The sequence below is a fragment of the Haliotis asinina genome, chromosome 9 (genome assembly GCF_037392515.1).
Source record: "Haliotis asinina isolate JCU_RB_2024 chromosome 9, JCU_Hal_asi_v2, whole genome shotgun sequence".
Taxonomy (NCBI): Eukaryota; Metazoa; Mollusca; class Gastropoda; order Lepetellida; family Haliotidae; genus Haliotis; species Haliotis asinina.
The window spans coordinates 5,717,252-5,740,110 of NC_090288.1; the positions used below are offsets into that span (position 1 = coordinate 5,717,252).

The window sequence follows — 22,859 nt, forward strand, 5'->3', positions numbered from 1 at the left end:
CAGACTACAGGGTTATTGCACAATGACATCTCATTTGATGCCGTATAAAGTTGAAATATATCACAAAGGGAAGGAAGTGACTGAGCGGTGTCTGGGCGTGACGCAGCCTGTCAGTTCAACACTACACAAACATGCCCCGTTTCTTTGTGGCTGTCTGTCATCGATAAAAATAGCACATGACGTAATAATCACGCTAACGGTTTCAACAAAACATCCCCCAAACACCCTCTGATTGGCGTTGAAAGTATGTTTCAATAATGTTGGTCGTGTGTTCGGTCTAATATTCAATTAATCTCTGCAGGATTAATCGTAGACGATGTTCCTGTTTGTGAGAAAATGATGCAAGGTTCACTTCCGGGATGGAGCGAGCTCTCATTACTAACAAACATGTACAGTTTCTGCATCTCTGAAACCACGAGAATGATCTGACCATGAAATAAATGTCTCGTGAGAATATTCCGCCGAAAATGTTGCTATCAAAACAGCGAAACCAAAAGGAAAGCTCTTTGTGCCCCTTGTGTACAAACACGGCAGCAACCATCATGTGGGTTTGTTTACATCGAACAGCTGACCGCAGTGTATCGCGTGTCAATCATCTCTGACCTTTGACCTTAAATCTCCCAAACAGTTACATGTCAATGTTTATCGGTTATACGAGACTCTGTTTGCTACGTGCGTCAATTAATAGTGAAAATAGACATTAGTGCGGCTTGTGGGGGCAATACAAGCTCAAAAATTTGGATTTTTTGTTTCAAATAGGCGTGGCTTATATGTATCACGTGACCAGGATACGTCACTCCCATAGCAGATATCTACTCCGCCATAGCTGTTGTTGTTGTGGAAGAAGACAGATCTGGACGGGTTATTTAGGTGAAATTTTCTCACTATGTCGTCTCCAAGCCCCGGTAAAAGACGGATGGACACTGACGTGGTCAAACTGTATCCTAGTTTCAAAGCATTTGTATGGTGTTGTTCGATTTAGAAGGCATTTGTGCAAATGTCACCTAACTTCTCGTTGGCATAAATTTCGTTTCACTCGGGGTCGGGCCCTCGAAAGGGCATAAATATTTGTCAGCTGGCAACCCCAACCGTTTCCCTATGCATGGATAACCGACTGAAGTTATATCGCCTTATATGGTTTAAGTTTAAAGTTGATGTATATGTGTAACGCTGCATGTTCGTCATCCTAAATAAGGTCATGCATAAGACCGTTCCAATTTTGTCGAGGGAATCCAGATTGCATCGTTTGTAGGTAAACAGGTCACGGTTATGTTGTTGTCAGGTATGTGACCGTGGAACAGCCCTGCTCTCAATGAAACAAACCAGTCGATATTGTGTTTCGATTTATTTGCAACTCGAGCCTTTCACGTACATTTGTACGATGGCAACATTTGTGCGTCTTGAGGTGTTGCTGAAAGTCCCAAACAATTTACTGTTACAAGGGTAAGTGGTTGCAAGATCCATAACAGGCTAACAATTAACATGGTATAATTGACATAAATGTAATGAAATTTGTGCATGGATTGTACATAGCGATTGGGATATACCTTTAACAGGCTTTTATTAATTATGGGAGGTTTAAAATCTATTTTTGATGCAAACTCATAATTTAAGAAGGAACTGAAAACAAGTCATGGCATATTCAGAAGTCATGTAATAAATTCAGACATTCATTTGTTAGTGTGTGGTTAAATAACTAGTCAGATGTTGTTTAGTTCACATGTATTGTTTTAGAATTCCAGAATCCTGTTAAGCCTGTAACAATTGAGGGAATAGCATCAGTTGAAGTAATTTGTTCTCTCCTTGTTAAGTAATGTGACTGAAGAAAGTAAAAGTGTAATGAAACTGATCAGCACATTAGCTATCTTTTTTATTTTTACTGAAAGTCAGAATATGAACTTAAAGCATGTGTGAACTGCATGATTCAAGTACCTGTTTATGCCAATGGTCCTGTTTCAGTTGTAGGATATTATTCAGTACTTCTGTTATGAGAATTACCTATTTTTATAACTGCCTTTAATTATGTCAATAGTTTTTAGATTATGCTCAGAACTTCTCCTAGGAAGTAATCTTAATCTATGTTACCATGGTTACATAGGATAATATTATCCTTACAATAATGTACTTGATGATAATAATATTTCAAACAATAGCAAAACTAAATTGTGTGCCATTGTACGCCAGCTTTCTTATTCATGTACAATCAGGGATAAAAATATAAAAGAAATAATATTCAATTTAATGTTTGTGCAGTTTAAGCACAAACCTATATTTATACCATCCATTTGCTTTTGCAGTTGGATGATGTTGTAGTTGAGAATCAAAGCCTAGAGCTTGAGTTTTGATCTTAATTATGATGTCTTTGTGTTGTGATCCTTGACCCTTGGTCAGAATAGAAAGCAAGCATGAGGTCACAATTCTCGGAGGCCTGAATGAGTTCATGGTGAAATTTTATGGTCCACCAGGAAGTGAGTATAATTTTACTATTGTTTTGTTCTGAATCATGTTTGTTTTACCTTCACATTAAGTTGAGTTTGTCATTCGTCTTCCTTGAATATGTATTGAGATAGTAGGCTGAATGTTTTAAAAAGAATTTGATGGTACAGTCATGATATTTGACTGTGCTAATTGGTATGATTTGATGGAAATTTTGATGATGATTTAAGGCAACATCTTTATGCGGTAAACAGAGGTACCTGTACTTACAATACACTACATGCTACCTACTCACAGTCCAGGCGCTAGGTTTTCGAAGCTCTCTTACTCTTAGCACTGAGATAGCTGTAAGTTAATGTTGATGTATGACACTTAAATAACTATCTTCACGCTAAGAGAGCCTTGAAAATCTAGGTCCAGGGCTCTGTTTCCCAAAGCTGTTGTAGCGCTACAACTTCAGTACCAGCACTGTGGTACTGTACGTAGCCCAATAGCTTTGTGAAACTGGGCCAAGGGACCCTTGTCACATCTTCATGAGGTTACTATTTGCAGGATCTGTACTTACAATACACTATACACTACCTACTTACATTAACATTCATACCATTGTGACATATTGTAGCTCTGTGCTCTATCATAGACTTGCAAATGGTATAGAGCTATGGAAGTTTCTGGATTAGTATCCAGTTCTTCCTCGGAGAAAGTAGTCCCAGAAGCATGTTAATCATGCCAGGCTTATCTCAGAAATATTGGGTCCATTTGGCACATTGTTACTCATGAAGGAGCCTCAGCCTTCACCAGATAGTTTCCTGCATTGATTGAAGAGTGAGTGAGGCAGTTTAGTTTCGTACCTGTCTCAGCAATATTCCAGTTGTATGGCAACGTTGTGTAAATAATCAAGTCTTGACCACACAATCCAGTGATGCTGTTTGAGGAACAGAGACTGCTGCACAGTATGTATAGCAATTGCATCCCTCGACTGCAGCAAGTTTAAGCACCTGACCTGCAAGTTCAACAGCATCACCCCAGCATTTGCAGCTCCACTGACAATTGGTGAACGCAAGAGCAGACTTAACAATACTGTCCGTAACATTCTGGTGTGTGCATGCTTTCTGTTGCCAGCTGCCATGGTAACATGCTAGCAGCACTGTACAGAAACATTTCATCGAAGTTCCAAGAAATATTCTAGTCATATCCTGTAATCCCTCAACGTAGTAACATGGATCACAACATATAAAGAATCAGACTGTGTTTGGAAAGTGCCAACTCTTTCTTCTTTCCAAGCACTGGAATATTTATCTTTCCCTGTCTGACAACAAACATCATTGAATGAGTATATTATCAGTCTCGACTTCAAACTATATGAATGGAATAGTATGTATTATTACAATACTCATAGTATGATGTTGTTCAGACCAATATGTTTACTTTCAGCCCCATATGAAGGTGGCGTCTGGAAGGTTCGAGTAGATTTGCCAGAGAAGTACCCATTCAAGTCACCCTCAATAGGTAACAAATGTCTAAATATGTAAGCCAGTGATGTTATTCTCGCATAATCTAATATATATCATTATCAATGCAGCAAGTTGATACCAATATGAGCATGATACGTATCCACTGCTTGACCTTGACCTACAACTTGGGGTCTATGGAACCCCAATAATTAGTTTCAAGGATCCATACAGTAAACGTAATGAATTACAGTAGTGAAATGGTCCAGTATACTGTGCTGTAACTTGTGTAAGATTTTGTTATTACTTAACTGTAATTACAGGGCCTTTACCTTCATCAAGAATTTGGTTCATTGAATATAACTTTCTCCCCTTCAGGATATTTTTTTGAATAAGACATTAAATGGCTACTGGATGCTCATTTTTGTGTGGTGTAACTCTTCCAAACACTCTTTGAAGTGCCGTAGATGTGAATCACTACAGACAAGAATAGAACAGACCAGAAATGACAGAATAGACTCAAACAGTGCTGTAGTAATCTTGACTTGGTTGTTAGAACTTGTATGTACATGTATGTTTATAAATTAGAGCTTAGTTTCACTCCCAGTGGCATAACTTTATTACTGCAGAGAATATTCAGATGTGTCTGTATTCATATATCCCACACTACTATGTGGAGCTGCCTTTTTGAAAGCTAGTGCAAAAGCATTCGTAGTGCTATGACATGGTAAACAGGAAAGTTATGGCAGGTCGTTTATGGGTACAGGATAAATGCTAGTGAACTTTTCTTGGTGATGTTCATGATATTCAGCACACAAGTTTACAAGTTTTCATGATGAGTACTATTTTATTCAACAACAAACTGAATGGATAATGAAAAGGTATGGGCCTGTTCGTTTTCCCAATGGCTCACCTTAATCTAATGCCTAGTGCCCAATTGCCCCATTAGATAAGTTTAATTTCTGTCCCTGCAATAACTGATACAACAATGTACTTAAAGGTCACAATTAAATATACAAGTATGATAAAAAGTGACAAGTATGATAAAAAGTTTACATTGTAAGGATGCCTTCTTTCAAATAATTCAGGAGCAAAAACCTCAAGGCAACAGTCAGTCCTTCAGTTCTTTGTTCATTTCAGACAATGCTACTGCTGTCATTGTCATAGCCTTGTTTATTGCTGTCCAAACATGGGCATCAATGTAGTAATTGAAATGTATACATTCTATGCATAATGTTATGTACTGGAATGACAGTAATTCATGTTTATCTGTTAGGTGATTACCATGTCTTCATACCATTAACTTAGAAATGCATGTTTTTCTTTACAGGTTTCATGAATAGAATATACCACCCCAATATTGATGAAGTGTAAGTATTGTCAGAGCAGATAAGGCTGCACAGCTCTTATAATGTCAGTTGCTATGAAAATACAGTTTTGTTATGACTTATGACCTGTGTCATTATGTTTGTGAAGATAGGCCCCAAATTCCCACTATCAGTTTACCAACATGGAGCTTTGCATGGGTTGTGCTTGAATCTAGGACCAACTGGGTTGACCAGCTTTCCTCTGTTACACTAGTAACCAGGACAGTGGTAGCCTAGTCATTGCCACTGGAGACCCAGTCTCAGTGTTATCCTTACTTCCTTACACTCCACCACTGAGTCTAACAAAACCCAGAAGAAGGTCGCATCAGGTAACCTTTGAGCGACCTATGACCGTCCAGTCAATAGTGAGACTGTTAAATAGATTTAACCAGTCAGACAACAGCTACTACATAGGGATCGGAGGGACTTACAAAATATTCAGGTCACTGACACAGATATCTCCACAAACAAAAATCTGCATATAACACAGTTACTTGACCTGCAGCATATACGCTTTGGGGGTTCTGTTGACATGGTTACCATTAGCTGATATTTCCGCAAAATGACATCCTTGAATATTGCCCAAAACACTGTTTTCAGTGACTGTTTACTCACCATTGTCATGGTTGTTACGTGCGCCGTGTGCATCACCCAGAGGCGATTGTATGCTAATTATCATTCAGAAACGTTCCTATACAAACCCAAAAAAGTTCAAGAGATATGTGCAAATGTTCACTTTTGAGATTTGGTAAGCTGTGTTCTGATTGGTCAATCTCAAAGGTTACCTGATGCGACCTCCAATAAGGTTTTGTTAGACTCGGTAGTGGAGTCCTGATATGGATGCAATGTATGAAATCCATTTCTGGTGCCACCACCGTGATATTGCCAGAATATTCCTAACCGCGATTTAAAACTTAACTCATTCACCCACTTCCATAGTAACCTGTCTTTGGTAACTTTGTCATAAGCCAGGTTTGTCTTAAAACCTTTACTCACTGTGAAGGATATGGGCCACATAAAACACACTGTCACTATGCACACACAATGCCATTAGGAATGTAGTCTGATGTAACATGTCATATTTTGGATTACACCTTCTCAGTAAGTACATTCTAATACTTTCGTAAGGTTGAGTCCCATCCAGGTAAATCCCCTCATCTCATGACCTGAGTTTAGATCCCCTCATGGGTAGAATGTGTGAAGAGAATTCCTGCTGCCACTTGTCACAACACTACCTGAATCTTGCTAATACCAGCATAAGGCCATATTTACACCCTTGAGTGAATGCCTTTGTGGAAAAAGTGGAGTGAAACCTCAGAAGGGCATCTGACCTGTGAAGGTCCAGGGTAGAATAGGCCTTCAGCAACCCATGCTTGCCGTAAAAGGCAACTATGCTTGTCGGAAGAGGCAACTAATGGGATCAAGTGGTCAGACTCGCTGACTTGGTTGACACATGTCATTAGTTCCCAATTGCGCAGATTGATGCTCATGTTGTTGATCACTGGATTGTCTGGTCTAGACTCAATTATTTACAGACCGCTGCCAATATTGCTGAATGCGGTGTACAACTAACTCTCTCACTGAAGGGCATCGAGTTCTTGATCCCAATCTAAGGCTATGCAGCACCAGTCAAGGTCTCATTGTTCCTCACATATTGTAAAGGCTAGTCATGTATTAGAATGCAATGTTAACATTCTGAAAGGGGATGGTTTCCTTCAGTTTATGTATGAATTTAGAGATTGTTTTGGGGGTAACCGAGGATTGGCGGCTGCTCTGACGAAAGAGGGTGGGCTGTGTGCCCTCTTTAGTACTTGGTTGCTGGGATTTGAGAAGGTTCTTGTATCAACATTGCATCCTCAAACTATTCCTTGCATGTTCCTCACTTATCCATGCCTACCACTGTTGTCCTTAGGCAATCCAGATCCATAGAGAGTGAGGTGGTTCTTTGGATTTGTGGTTAATAAATGATCATCATGAGGCACTGTTCAAGATGCTTTGTGTTGAGGCAATTTGAAACTCCCATACATTTACAGATAAATCTGTTGTAGTGCTGAGGTGATTTGAAACTTCTATACATTTACAGATAAATCTGTTGTAGTGCTGAGGTGATTTGAAACTTCTATACATTTACAGATAAATCTGTTGTAGTGCCGAGGTGATTTGGAACTCCTACACATTTACAGGTTCATCTGTAGTAGTGCTGAGGTGATCTGAAACTCCCATAAACCTGATTCACTGATGCTGTAAGGTGAAGCTCTCTCCCTTATGAATGGGATCAGAGCCACAGCAGTGCTCTGTGAACATTTTGATTAAGATTTAGTCCATATGTAACCAGATGTTGGCTGCCAGTAACACAAGCTGCAGAATCTCTGTGGGATAAGCATGTATTTAGTCAGGATAAGATATGATTTACATGATTTTATATATTCATGGCATTGCTGTGCTTCCCTGACACAACCTCCAAACAGCAGGGACAGAAGAGATACTGGTTAGTGATGAATGAAATAGTACTGTGTTCTCAGGGATAGTGTACCATAGGTAAGAAAGGATAAGTTGAGAACTGACCTGACAATTGACCTGTTTTAGCATGTATATGTGCAGCCCACTGGTGCTTGCCATAGTGAACAAAGAGGCCTCAGGCTGTCCACGATCAAGTGTAGTGCAATGGGTGAAGCGTGTGGCACAAAAATGTTACAACTAACTCCAAGCTTACCATGCTTACCTAACTTTGACATGGTCAATTCTCTCAAAATATATATCTATGTCAGAATATTTTCAGACTTGTGACACCAACCATGTGAGAGTACTATAAGCAAGGCATGTGCAGCTACAGGCTCTATCAATTTCATTGTCATGCACTGCACATGCACTAGCCTACATCTTCTCCGTTTCACAAACCAAATGGGTTTGCTCATTGTCATGCACCATCTACTTCTTGTAAACATGTTCTTTGTGCCAGTCCTGCCTGTCCTTGTTTGCCAATAATATTGTATGTGATAAGGTTATTTTATTAGACCGTAACAACACATTACTGTATTCTTCAGATCTGGCACCGTGTGTTTAGATGTCATAAACCAGGCATGGACAGCATTGTATGGTGAGTTGTAGATGAAAGTCTTAATTATATAGTGTGTGATTGTCAATATTTCATCCACTGGCCCCGCTTTCACCATTATACAATAACTTGGCACAAATTCCATATTTGGGTTCCAAAATTCCACAAAGAAAAAGTACACAGCTGTTTTGTGGAGTGTGTCAGGCAATGAATGTGTCATGAGGGTCCCGAGATCATAAATATATGCATAATTTTTAACTTACCTTACCATAGGTCTTATGCATATTACCTCAAGCTTCGCTAGAAGAGATCAGACAGTCGTTGATTCGCCATTCCCTAGATGGCTACCTCATGTAATCTACGAATGTAGTCACGGAAGTGACGTGATCTCTCCACTCGCGCAAGCGCGAACAATCCAAAAATCACTTTTACTTCTAGCGTTCGTCTGTTCGGACGTTTTTGGTTCGCTTAGTTTACCTACTTTGTGGTTCAATAAAGTTGTTTCCTCACGGGTAGGTATGGTTTGTATCCCTTAGGTGTGCGTGTTAAGGTAAGTTATCTTTTAACTGCACTTACTTTGCTACCTCGTGTTGTTTTTTCTCTCATTTCGGGGTGGGTTCGCCCGCGTCGTGTGTGAGTGCGGCATGGCGTCCGTGGGGGTATTATATCTTGCTGGTTTTCTCCCTCCATGTGGTTTTCCATGTCGATTAGTATTTTTGCCAGGTTTCACTGCATTTATATGTTTTTTCGTGCCACGTTGCGATGTACGCAGGCAACCTTTTTGGTTGTTTGCCCTTCGCTGTCACGAGCTTACGGGCGTGCCTACTTTATAGTGGGGGTGCGTTGGTGCTGCATTTCTGGTATAGGGGTGTTTTTTCTACCGCCTAGCGTTGGTTTCAACGCATTGTTATGTTTTGTATGTTGCACTTAACTGTGTATGTCTCGCCAGTTTAGCACCGTCTGCTAGGGGCAGGAATCGGCGAAGTTCCCCACCCTTGGTGCCCGGATTGTGCGTCTCTGGCCTGCTCTTTTGACGGACGCTGCCAGTACTGCGAGGCGTTGTTGGTTGCTGGTTTCAAGGCTTCTTTTGCGGCTAAGAGGAAGCATTTTTCACAGCGGAAGAGAAGGTTGTCGTCTCCAGCGTCGTCGTTGGGATCTCTGCCGGACGACCCTGACTTACAACCGCCTTCAGCGCCTGTGCCGACGCCTGGGATGGGGCGTTCGTCCATGACGCCTGTACGTTTGTCCCCGGAACCACCTCGCTCGGATTCCATCGTGGATCTGTTTTCGTCCGGAGGCTTGTCTCATCCGGAGGTCCAGAGGTTCCTGCGCTCCCTCCTCACGCCCGGTGCTGCTGCGATGCCAGCGTCTGTCTCGACACCAGCGCCTGTGCTTACGCCAGCACCTATGTCTGCGCCAGCGCCTATGCCTAAGCCTATGCCTGCGCCAGTACCTATGCCTACGCCAGCGCCTATGTCTACGTCAGCGCCTGTCCCGACACCAGCGCCGACGCCGGACCCTGTGCCAGCGCCAGCACCTGCGTCCTACCGTATACCCAGGGTGTTGCATACGTTGTCCAGGGAAGAGGTTTTGCAACGACAGTTGGATGAAAGGCGCGCTCGGCGCTTGGAGGCAGAGAGCTCTCGGCGCAGATTGCGCTCCAGGTTCCCTGGGAGTCGGCGATCCTGTACCCTCCACAGTAGTCTTTGTCGGAGTTCTCGGTCCCCGCGACGCCCTTTGAATGTGGACTCTCGCTTTACTACCAGGTGAAGATGTTACTTGCTCTCCCAGTCCATATCACCTCGACGTTCCTCTAGAACTCGGCGTTTGCGGTCACCGGAACCACCTTGGATCCCGTCCAAGGAATCTGCTGCTCATGCATCGACTCCGTCTCTTACACTGCGGCGTGATTCGAATTCCATGTCCTGGGAGGACCTGGAGGTACAAGGTTTTTGCCCGGACTTCGACGAGGAAGTAGGAGGCGACGGCGATGGTGATGGCACTTGACTACCCTTATCAGTCGTCTTCGAGTGGATTGCTGACAGGTTACCGGACTGCCCTTCGCCTTCGGCTGATTCCAGCAACCCTGCAGCAATTCATTTATCACCGGAACTACTCATCCCGCCTCATCCTATGGTGGCGGACGCCATGGTTGTATTACATGCGGTCTATGCGAAATTGTCAACTAATCCGAATTTCTAAGCGTGTAAGTCGAGGAAGTCAGATTACAAGATAGACAGCCTGGTTTTTGCGGACAGCGTGGCTGTCTTGGTTGTATCTCTGTAGCGGTTATTGGGCTCCTCGCGGCTCTCTCATAGAGTGCAGGATTCTCAGCAGGTGGCCATTGAGACTGAACTCAAGCGGATGCTTAAGCCGTTGTCTGCGCTGGCGTCAGCTACCTCGGCGGTGGCGATGGACTTGTCTGAAGACAACGCCTCGAGGATCGATCACCGTACCAGATATTCCTACGCTGGTAGGTGGGAGGGACTGGTCGCATCCCCGTAGATCCTTACGTTACATCATTTCGTCACGAAGATTTTTCGAGACAACAACAAAGTGACACGCCTAACTACACCTCTTATTACAAGAGAGGACGGCATTTATCTTCGGGGAAAATTCCAACACATCTATCTGAAAAACAATTTGTCTACGTCAGTTTCAAGCGGCGGAAGGGTTTTCGCGCGCTTTACTCATTTGGACACGTGCTCGCAAACAACATGGTTACGGTCAAGCCTATAGGCTAGCAGGGTATCACCGTTTACAAGATTTCATGATGATCAGTTACCTGCTACACCGGTGACGTCACGTCTACATTTTGATTGGTGCCCGAGAGACAACGCCCTGCAAAGGATCCCAGGGTCGTTACATCTACAATTTGATTGGTCATCGAGGGACAACGCCCTGCGCAGAATGTGTTGTTATGATTCTAGTGTAAGGAAGTTGTCTGCAGTGACTTACAGTCATTTTACAATGGAAAGATGTCGTTTACACTCTAGACTAGCAGTCTACAGCGGCATTGGATTTCTCTAGTCGGCATAGAAATCCTCTAACAGTAGTCTCAACGCTGCTTATCAGGAGGCGTGCAGCGATGTATGGCAGTTTCTGATCGGACAGACGGCCAGTTATAAGTAGACTTCTTGAAATGTCAACACATTCATAATGTACAGCGTGTTGTTCTGAAGTCGAAGAATGACGCATTTTTATGGCATACAAGCTTATCTTGAGAGAGTTGTACTTCATTATCAGGCTGTTAAGTCAGCTTCAACTAACTCCGCGGGATTTGATTCATCACATCGCCGTCCCAGGTTCAGGGGTCGAAGTTCAAGGCGATGTTAAAAGCAAGCTGTACTCTGTCCGTTATCACTATGTCAGTGATAATGTCTACTCGATTTGCTCACGTCACCTTAGGATATGATCAGACGTAGACGTCTACTATTACGTCTATGACAGCGTTTTCTTGATCATGATTTCAAGACAGGTTTAGGACTTTGGACGTCTTGACTCCACACCAGTGGTAGACTCGCTGGTCAATGTTTGGAACTTGCATATTAGAGCCGTCATTCAACAACCATCTTTAGGTTGACACGTCTCTACCAGGATTGAGTGCCTATCTAGTCAAGGAGGTTGCAGCAGGATTCTGGGGGAGTGGAGCTCTATCTCTTCACATCACCCAGTTGAAGATAAAAGCGGTGATGCATGTCTATTATTGGTTGACAGCACCGAGAGACAAGCTACTGATGATCCATACGGTCAACTCAATAGTAGCCCTTTAGGTAAACAAGGGTCAAGGAGGCCTCGACCTCTACTACACTTGTTGTTTCTACCCTTCGACGTGGTCGAGTCTGATCCTCCAAATAAAAGTATCTCACATACCAAGAGCCTGCATCTTCATGGCAGACGCCTTATCTCGCCCCCTACGTCTATCTCCAACAGAGAATATGTTGTGTCGAGAGACGTTTCAAATAATCGGCTTCCAGAGTGGGACCAATTGTTGTACCATCCTCACAATTGGACACTGCACCTGGATCCGTCACGGTTTCATCTTTGCGCCTGGACCATCTGTGATAGTCTTGAGGGCCAAGGGGTACTCATCTCAAGTGGCGAAATTAATCACCCTGGAGCACAGGGTTTCCACTCAGTCACTTTATGGACCTGCAGGCGTGGGCGATGGACACGATCCTGCGACTGCTTTTGGTCGCACCTTGGTGGCCAGCCAGGCCATGGTTCCCCGACCTGCGTCATCTCGCCAGCGGAGAGTCGTACCAGCTCCCAGATTAGTTACGTCTGCTTCGACATCCGCACAGTCGGCAGCTGCATCCGGACCCACTGAGATTTCATCTTCACAGTAGGGTCATCTGCAGAAGGCAATAAGAGTTAAGGGCTACTCCTCGTGCGTGGCAAGCGTCCTAGCTTGTACGCATCGAATGTCCACTAGGTCCTTATATGACGACAAGTGGCGCTCATTTGAGAGTTTTTGCGCTCAAAGATCGCAAGACCCTATGACAGCTTCTCCACAGTATTTAGCGAACTTCCTCCTGTTCCTGCATAACTGCAAGCATCTTAGAGGCAGTACCTTGAGGACTTATCTGTCGGCTTTGAACTCTATTCGATTAAAGCAGATAAACAGATTTCCAAGGTACCAGATCTTATTGCGCTACTCAAGGCCTGCAAATTGGAGGACCGGAAAGTTAAGCTTCGTCCTCCAGTTTGGGACCTCAACATCGTCCTACAACATCTTAGAGGACCTCCGTATAAGCCTTTAGAGGAAGCCTCCTTCGTGTATTTGTCTCAAAAAAAAAAAAAAAAAAAGGACGCTCTTCATTCTAGCGTTAGCTACTGCAGATAGAGCTAGTGAAATTCATGCCCTGGACGTCACGCAGGTTCGCTTGGATCAGTCGAGGCATGGACCAGCCCACTTGGGTCTCCTGTGAGATTTTGTGGCCAAGAATCAGCTCCCTGGACAGCCAGACAGGCTGTTCTCCATTCCTCTGTCATCTGCAGTCTTGGGACAACATGACTTGGAGGAGGAGCTGCTGTGTCTCGTTAGAGCCCTCAGATGTTACATCCGGAAGTTGGCTTCTAAGAGACGTTCCCCTAAAAGACTGTTCATCCCGCTTTCGACTACCTGCAAAGGGGAGGTGAACAGGAACACAGTCGCCTTATGGCTTCGATCTACGATCCTGGCGGCTTTTGATGCCAAGCGTCTACCTCATCCGGTGGTGGACAGCCCACACGAGATCAGAGCGTTGGCATCTACCATGGCCCTCCATAGAAATTGCACAGTGCCACAAACTATGGAAGGCTGCTTTTGGAAGTCGTCGTCTACTGCCTTCGCTTCCCACTACCTGAGGGACTTGGCAGTTGAGGACATGGAGGGACTACAGTCTTTCAGTCCGTTGGTGGTTGCCCAGCAACTTACCCGGACGTCCACCCATTAGGTAATAACACTGTTACTTACCGTTGGTCTTAAGATTAACCTCACCCTCAGGGTGCGTCGGTTTTTCTTTGGAGTTCCCTTGGGTTACTCTTTGTCCTGCTTCCAGGTTTGTCCTGTGACTGTTGGCATTGGTCTCCCAGGTTCTCCTAATGCATGTGCACTGGTTGCTGAGGGATGGTCCTCCGGAGTCCACACCACCATCCATCTGTCGAAGCCATATGCATAAGACCTATGGTAAGGTAAGTTAAAAATTTATTAAAATCTAAATATTTTAGATATTTAAATACTTACCTTACCATAGGGCGGTGACTCCCTCCCAACGCTGGATGCTCCTCCCCACTCTGGACTCTTCGGACCTTCCTGTTGCCAGTAAAAGTGATTTTTGGATTGTTTGCGCGAGTGGGGAGATCACGTCACTTCCGTGACTACATTCGTAGATTACATGAGGTAGCCATCTAGGGAATGGCGAATCAACGACTGTCTGATCTCTTCTAGCGAAGCTTGAGGTAATATGCATAAGACCTATGGTAAGGTAAGTATTTAAATATCTAAAATATTTAGATTTTAATAATATTGTCATGACATTATGTGCAGAAAGAAAACCAGCCATTTAACAAATTTGTTAGTGTAAGTACTGTTTGGAATTGTGCTCACCACACCACTGGATTGTAATATAATGGCCCATCTCACTTGGATGTAATGGTTGTACTATTCATGCTTGTTCATCACAATTTAATGTGTTGCTTACCTTATACACAGTAGAAATATGTGCTTGGTGATTGTGGGTTTGAATCTCAGATAAGTCTGATGCCTGCATCACTTACGGTTTTTCTCTCATGAAGGTGACCTCTGAATATCAGGGTTAGGTTGGGTCTTCAGTAACCCATAATTGTCACAAGAGGAGACTTTGGGGATTGTGTGGTCAGACTTGCTGACTTGGTTGACACATGTCACCTTATTCCAGTCACGTAGATCGATGCTCATGATTTTGATCACAGGATTGTTTGGTGCAGACTTGATTATTTACAGATCTCTGCTGCATAGCTGGAATATGGCTGACTGTAGCATGAAACTGAACTCACTCGCCTCACTCATGAAGCTGATAGCTGACTGCAGCAGTAAACCATCCTCACTCACTGACTTTTGCACTGTTTGTTTCAGATCTGTCCAACATATTTGAGTCCTTCCTGCCTCAGCTGTTGACATACCCCAACCCAATAGATCCTTTAAATGGGGATGCTGCAGCACTATATCTACACAAACCAGAGGAATACAAGAAAAAAGTTAGAGGTAAGTCATATTGCTCAGAGCATCCTAATGCTATCATTTCTCCTTCCTGTAGTTATATACACTGTAGACCTATTTTTTACTGCCATAACTTTGTTTTTAGTCAGTTCAAAGGTCATTGTAATAGACATCCAGTCAAAGTGCAGCATTTCATCTAAAGTGAAAGCCTCTTCTTGGTGTAACTTTCTTTTGTCCTGCTCCTGAGGAATGTGTAACTAAATTACAGAAATGAATGTTATATAACAAAAATAGTCATAAGGATTGTGTTTTCATAAACACTGTAAAGAGTGGATCTTTGTGTAGCCGGATACTGTTTCCTTGAAATCATGGTTGTATCTTGTTAGACTCCAACGAGTATCACTGTAAACTGATGTTATTGAAATAAAGAGTAATCCCGATATTTATCAGGTGTTCAGGAGTCACATGGGTGTATTTTACTGCAGACAATATTGTCTCGGATTAGTGTGGCATTGTACCAAGCGATAGTTAACTTTGCACTTTCACAGTTCAGTATTGGTTGTAATTGTTGAAGGACCTCAAAATATGGACGTAAATTAACTGATCAGATCATGAGTGGTGCTGCGTCAAGTTGTGGATGAGATGGTATTTGAGTCTCAACTACTACTCTTGTCCCCTATCAGTTTCAGACGAAAGATCTGCATTTGGAATAAACCATGGCTCTAATTTTCATGTTCTGTCACAGACACCATCACCAAGGTTTCCTTGGGTGTTGGAATGTATATCCTCTTGTACCATGTGTTATGGGGAAATGTGATCTTAAGTCAAAGTAAGGAATAATATTTTATTTTTCCTTATCCTGACTCATGCTTAATTGCTTAAAATCACCCACTCACCCAAGTATTACCTCCCTTTTCCCATGCACATGGTCAGCTAACCACCATGCTACTTCACTCTCTCCCTATCGCCCAACGAGGGTGGCTGGAGGCACCTGGGGTCCTATACACGGCGATAAATTTTTCATTCTTTCAGTTTTTCTAACTGAATTTGTGCTTGTATATGGTTTTGGGCTTGTATATATTTGTTATTATGATACAATTTTGTAATTACTGTGTCTATTTCTAACACGTATTTCGTCAACTGAGACTTAGTCTCAGTTGATGAAATCGTATTTTCAGTGCAGATTACGGCTGTTGGCGGTTGACCAGCACATACTTTGCCTGGTGTGTAAACCTTTATGTTCTGCTCATATTTGTTGTGTATTTTGCATTAAATTGTCTGAAGCAGAATTTTTATTATATTTATGCTCTGTTCATAGACGTGCTAGAGACGAGCAACGTCGGCCCGCATTAGCCATGTCTAAGTCTAGTGAGATAAGGTCGGGTAACTGGTTAATTGTTGATGCTGAGATTCATTTCAGCAAGAAGCCAGCCGTATCTCCAAGGTCATGTCCAGGGTCGGGCGAGTCCCCTTCCAAGACTCAAAAGAGATCATCTGTTGAGACAGGACCATCTCATGATACAGGGTGAAGACACCATACGTTGGACTTCCGCAACTAGATCGACGCCAACAACATCTTCAACACCTCAGAACACATCTCATCTTCAACAGACATCGCAGCACTCACGGGCATCGTAGACAACTCTGCAACACAATCGTCAATGCATGCACCAAATGCGTTTGACGCAGGCGTCTTCATGCAACAATTCACAACGCAGATGATGAACCTCATGGAACAAAGATTGGAAGAGGAAAGACGACTGCACTCGTCACATGTGGACTGTGAATCAACAAGAGCATTCATCTAGACCTGCACTCATGTCTGAGGATGAAGAGGAGGTGCATGCACGCATGCACTCCAGGAGATCCAGGTCCAGATCATCGGGTCACAGCACAGAGATTGATATACCCAAGCCGAGTGAGTGCACTCACACAAGTAACTATACTTTGGTGAGTGACGTCACACGCTCGCGTGAGTGCACTAGTGGATGGATGCATCAGCGGAGGTCTCCTTCAATCTCTTCTATTTATAGAAGACATCATATGCGGTCATCCTCCCCTTCGGACTCACGCAGTCGGGATAGTTGGCGATCTATGTATGGATTCATCTTTCTCTAGAAAGAATGAAGTTAGACATCAGTGTGAATTGTCACTGGAGGAAGTCTTATTTTCGGACTTGGAAATTACATCATTGATCACAGATGGTTTAAACCTGGCTTCCCTATCTAAGGTTACCAACGAGTTCAACACATGCATGATGAAGAATGACAACATTGATACTTTAACATTTCCGCCAATACCTGCAATACCAGAGCCTTTGTCTACAGCGTTCAAGACAGCAACCAAGTTTCAACAGCAACATATGCCACCTTTTAACGCACATCGTTTTCCTCTTCATAATATGGAGCCATTCATCAGAGCGCCGGACATCAACGAAGGCTATGAAGTCATCAACCCAGCTCATAGTAGATTTTACAAGGTGGAAGACAAAAAGATTGGCGCAACTGGACACTACTACGAGGCGAACATTTTTTGGATTAGCTCAATGTAGAGCCATCAACGAGACTCTTATCACTAAGTTTAGCAACCCAGTAAACCAGGAAGAGAGGATCCTGTTAGCACTTGTTATGCAGAGGAAGGATCAGCAATTTATGTCTTCTACGATTCTATTTAGCTTCTACCCCTGTGGGAAATAATCTACTTCGTAGGCAGGGGCTCCTGTCCGCCACCTCATGGTGTGAGAACTTCACAAAGACCTAGTATCAAGCCCCAAGGTCTGCACCTACAGTATTCGACGGAAGGATTGAAGGGGTAGCAAGATCAGTTACTCAAGATTCAAGGGAAGTTATGATGATAAAATCCATCGACACTTTGACTTCTGTCCTTGAACAGACAAATCAACATAACACTAGCAAGTCCAAGTTTTCCAGGGTTCAAAGAACGAGGGACAAGAAATTCAAATATGGAGGGGAACCGTCTCCTTCATCGTCTTCCACCCCCAACCGTTCCCATACAACCGTCTCAAGTTGGTGGATGTCTTCAGCGGTACTGGGAAAATTGGGGAATCCTCAACAACAACTATGTCATAAATATTCTTCGAGACGGCTACAAGATCCCACTGGGGGATACACGTCTGCTCACAAAACAACAAACTCCCATTATCTACGCAAACAACCAACTAGACAAGTTGACCGATACTATATCAACACTGTTGCAGAAGGGAACAGTAGAAGTAACACAGCCACAGAATCTAACAGCCGGAATTTTTTTCTCCAATTTTCCTAGTACCGAGGAAGAATTCCAGAGAGAAATTCCATCTCATTTACAACATGAAGGAATTAAAAAAAAGTTTTTACAGAAGCAAGAACATTTCAAGATTGTACATCTTCCTCAATTAAGACTCCTCATCAGACCAGCTGACTATCTAGCCAGTGTAGATCTGCAAGATGCATACATGCATATCCTGATACATCGAGAATCCAGAAAATATTTAGGCTTCTTTTTTAAACAGTCAGCAATATCAATGGACAGTCCTACCGTTTGGAATATCTTTGGCCCCATGGCTATTTACACGGATAACCAAGCCCATTGTCAATTATCTACACCTCAGGGGACTATGCAGTGCGTTTTATCTGGACGACGGGATACAAGCGTATCAATGGAAAAGTCAACTCAGACTACAATTAGACTTCACGATCAGGCTACTAACACAACTGAGTTGGTTAGTAAATCACCTAAAGTCGGAACTGGAACCTCAACAAGTTATCCTCTGGATTCGTTTCATCGCTACGTTGAATCAGATTGTAGTTCTGGAGTGGTGGGTCAAGATTCAAGAAATGATCTACTCTCTCCGCTAACACTTTGACAGTGGCAGTGTCTACTAGGCCTCCTCACGTCAGCACAAGATACGACCAAAAGAGGAAGACTGCAGTTGTGTCCCTTACAACGATTCTTGAATCTTCATCTCAACAGAGGACAGATTTCACTACCAGACAGCCTGAAGCCTTTTCTGCTGTGGTGGACTTGCCAATCGAATGTCTGCGCAGGAACCTATATCTTAAAGCCAGTATTCAACAACCATGTTTACGTAGACGCATCCCTACAAGCATGGGGAGCTCATATGGGAAACGAGCTGGCAGCAGGAATCTGGAACAAAGAGGAACAGGCTCTACACATCAACCAGTTGGAAATGAAAGCAGTCACTCATGCCGTCTACCAGTGGTTGAGAAACAACAAGTTATTAATGATCCACACGGACAACTCAACAGGAGCGTTTTACATAAACAAACAAGGATCAACAAGATCACTATCTCTGCTGCGCGTAACATTTCAACTGTTCAACCTTTGTCGATAGTCTGAATCTTCAAGTAAAAGCATGTCACCTACCAGGAGCCTGCAACGTCATGACAGACACCTTATCTCGTCCCCTACGTCCATCTCCAGCAGAATGGATGCTGCATTGGGAAGCGTTTCAACTAATCAGTGAAACTTTCGGATCACTGCAAATAGACCTATTTGCAACGAGATTCAACAAACAGACAACAACCTTTGTGTCGCCAGTACCAGATCCCCTAGCATGGGCAATGGACGCTCTCAGCATTCTATGAGAAGGACTAAACGCATACACGTTTCCCTCTCAAGTACTGTTACCAGAAGTCGAGAAAATCAGACAAACAAACAGGTTACAACTGATTTTGGTCGTGCACTACAGGCCAACGAGAGATTGGTTTCCAACACTTATAGAAGAGCTAGGACAACCAGCACTACAGTTACCAGAGTGGAAGAATCTTCTCATTCATCCCCACACAAAACAAATACACGGCCAACCATCAGTATTCCGTCTTCAAGTATGGACCGTATTAAAACTTGTTTGAAATGAAGGGGATATTCAGCAAGAGCGGCGATAGCAGTAACCTTAGCTTACGGAAATCCACTCACACACTTTATGACGACAAGTGGAAATAGTTTGAGACATACGCCAGAAAAAAAGGATTTTCGGCGAACAAGGCAACTCATCCTCAAATAGCAGATTATTTATGCTGTTAACATCAGTCTAAAGTTCTGAAGGGTTCTACATTATCTACATATTTAGCTGCTCTCAGCTGCGTCGTCACCAGGGGAACAGGGACCAAACTGACTAAAGTACCAGAACTACTTGCCTTATTACGCTCTTTTAAGTTGGAAGATCAACAACACAGATTTAGAGCTCCAGTGTGGGATCTAAATATTGTACTCCAACATCTCACAAGTGATGTATATGAACCACTTCATCGAACTTCAGTTGGAATGTTGACTCAAAAGATGCTATTTTTACTTGCCTTGGCTACAGCGGCAAGAATATCAGAAATTCATGCTCCAGATTTTAATCAAACGAGCTTCTACACAAGTCACCAGGAAACAGCTCATTTAGGTCTAAGATGGGACTTCAGAGCAAAGAAGCAACTGCCAGGTCAACCTCATAGACAGTTCCGTATACTGGCTTTGTCTTCAATTTTAGGACTGAATGATACACAAGATTTATCATTATGTCCAGTGAGAGCATTGAAAATATACATTGCGCGTACCAAGTCTAGAAGACAATGGTTCAAGCGCCTATTTATCCCTATACCTACTGAGACACCCACGGAAGTATCCCGCAACGCTATCTCAGTGTGGATCAGTGTGTTATACTTAGAGCATATGAAGCAGCATGATTAGACCCTCCACGAGCCTCTAACCCACATGAAGTCAGAGCTCTAGCCTCTACACTAGCGCTACATGGTTATTACTCGCTATCTACTATTACGGAAGGCTGTGTTTGGAAGTCAAATACAGTATTCACCAACCATTATTTGCAAGACATAGCCACGGAGGACGTCACTGGCAGTCATCAGTTGGACCATGTGTCGTTGCTCAGCAACTAACAGTTCCCTGATGGTACAGACCTAACTGACCCGATTTTTCTCGTGACTTAAGGAAGCCAGATGCTCCGCTTAGTATTTTGGTGGCAAGTCTATGCGCACGTCTTGAACAGACTAGCATAAGTGATTATGACCTTGCATTCATTATGAAGATACTTATACACGAAAAAAGGTCGCAACTAGTTTCGTTTGTTATATCGTGATATTTACTTGCATCAGAAACTAACAGGACACTAGCTTTATTAGTGTCATCCTGTCATCATCAGTCAACAAAACCTTCTTTTCAACTGGATGTGATTCCCCCCAAAATCTATGAATATGAGAAGAATAAGACTGACAGCAGAATCCAGCGTGGCCTGACCCACCGCCGTTTCCATCGGATTCTGTAAGCAATTAAGCATGAGTCAGGATAAGGAAAAATATGTGATTTTCTGAATAAAATTAATATTTTATCCTTATTCTGATTCATGGCTTAAGCCCTCCCAGCCACCCCTCACAGACATGAATTCTCGCATTCTTGTGTCGGGCAATTACAGGAGAGAGTGAAGTAGCATGGTGGTCAGCTGACCATGTGCACGGGAAAAGGGAGGTAATACTTGGGAGTGAGTGTGATTTCACGTCCGCTTCTTTTAGAAGGGAACTTCAAGGGATTTCAGGTGTTCCACGACCTTTCACAGGAAGAGGAGAATAAACAATTAAGCATGAGTCAGGATAAGTAAAAATATCAATTTTATTCGGAAAATTACATTTCTTAGTATTAGTGAAGGAGTATGTTTTTACCAGCAATAAGGCCAGTTTAGTCAAGCGTTGTTACTGCGGGTTCCAGTGAAAAAGGCTATGCTCACTGTACCCATGATTAGAATCAAGCAAATGGTTTGGTGTGATGAGAAAACACTATAACATCAGGCTACCCCACTGCTACCTATTCCTTGGAGGATGACACATAACAATAGATACAGTGAACAAATACCTTTGTTTTTCCAAAAGAAATGTTTCATTCTGTCAATCATCCAGATATGGTATTATATTAGTATATTAACAAATTGGATAACAGTGATAACACAATGTGGGATAAGTGTGTCATTATCTTCATAGGATATTACAGGGCTGCTGCTTGTGTGAACATTGATTGACTCATCTTTGTGTATTGCCACCAGCAGTTACCTCCCTTTCGTAAATATGTTCTGGGGTCAGTGATAGATACTTCATGCTTTGTCTTACGCGATATCATTTAGAATATGCATAATGCTATTAGTAACAAATAAACCCATTTTAATTGAAAAGGAGCCCCATTCAGCACCTGAGGGAATCTAGACTTGCTTCGTTGTAGCATTGTGGGAAGTAAAAGGCAGTTGGAAAAAATGTGGTTAAGGAACTGTAAAACTTAGTAGCCTTGTCTCGATGTTCTGTGTAAAACACAGATATTCCACTTAGGCTGAAATTAAATTTATCATTTTAAGTAATGATATTTAAGGGCTTTGTTTCTGTACGTTCTTTCATGTACATAGATACTGAGCATATATTCACATCATGCAGACTTTTGGAATCTCCTGCAACTGCTTTTAAGGAATTAGCCCCAAATACAATCTTGTCTCAGATGCATCATTACAAGTTATGAACACTTGTGACAATCCAGTGACACTTTTCATTAGAGTGAGTGTGGTTTTATGCTGCCTTTAGCAGTAGTCCATCAATATCACTTGCCACAAATGTCAAGTACTAGAGTAGGTGTCAAATACCCAACAAATACTAGATACTACATATGTAATACATAGAGATGGCTGCCAAATGTTTGGCAAAATGACAATTACTAAAATATATTGAGATGCATTATATTTATGTATTTGAAAGTGTTAAGTACCCAGTGAGGATAAGAAAGTCTGTGTAAAAGTACTCAATTCTATTAACTAGTGGAAGTATACAAAATGCTAGTTACTCCTCAAAAAATGCAATTACTCATACATAAAC

The 22,859-nt window shown here is 42.7% G+C and overlaps 1 protein-coding gene and 1 pseudogene across 1 annotated transcript in view; both read left to right on the forward strand.

Moving 5' to 3' along the window:
• Positions 1-795: 795 nt before the first annotated feature.
• LOC137296906 (ubiquitin-conjugating enzyme E2 H) overlaps positions 796-22,859 on the forward strand; it is a 30,436-nt gene continuing 8,372 nt past the window's right edge. Inside the window, exons 1-6 of the mRNA XM_067828798.1 lie at positions 796-939; positions 2,392-2,468; positions 3,871-3,945; positions 5,218-5,257; positions 8,299-8,351; positions 14,908-15,036. Of these exons, the coding sequence (XP_067684899.1) occupies positions 887-939; positions 2,392-2,468; positions 3,871-3,945; positions 5,218-5,257; positions 8,299-8,351; positions 14,908-15,036 (427 nt within the window). The 5' untranslated portion in view covers positions 796-886. The remainder of the gene's footprint in view (positions 940-2,391; positions 2,469-3,870; positions 3,946-5,217; positions 5,258-8,298; positions 8,352-14,907; positions 15,037-22,859) is intronic.
• Positions 19,568-20,688, forward strand: LOC137296401 (uncharacterized; annotated as a pseudogene).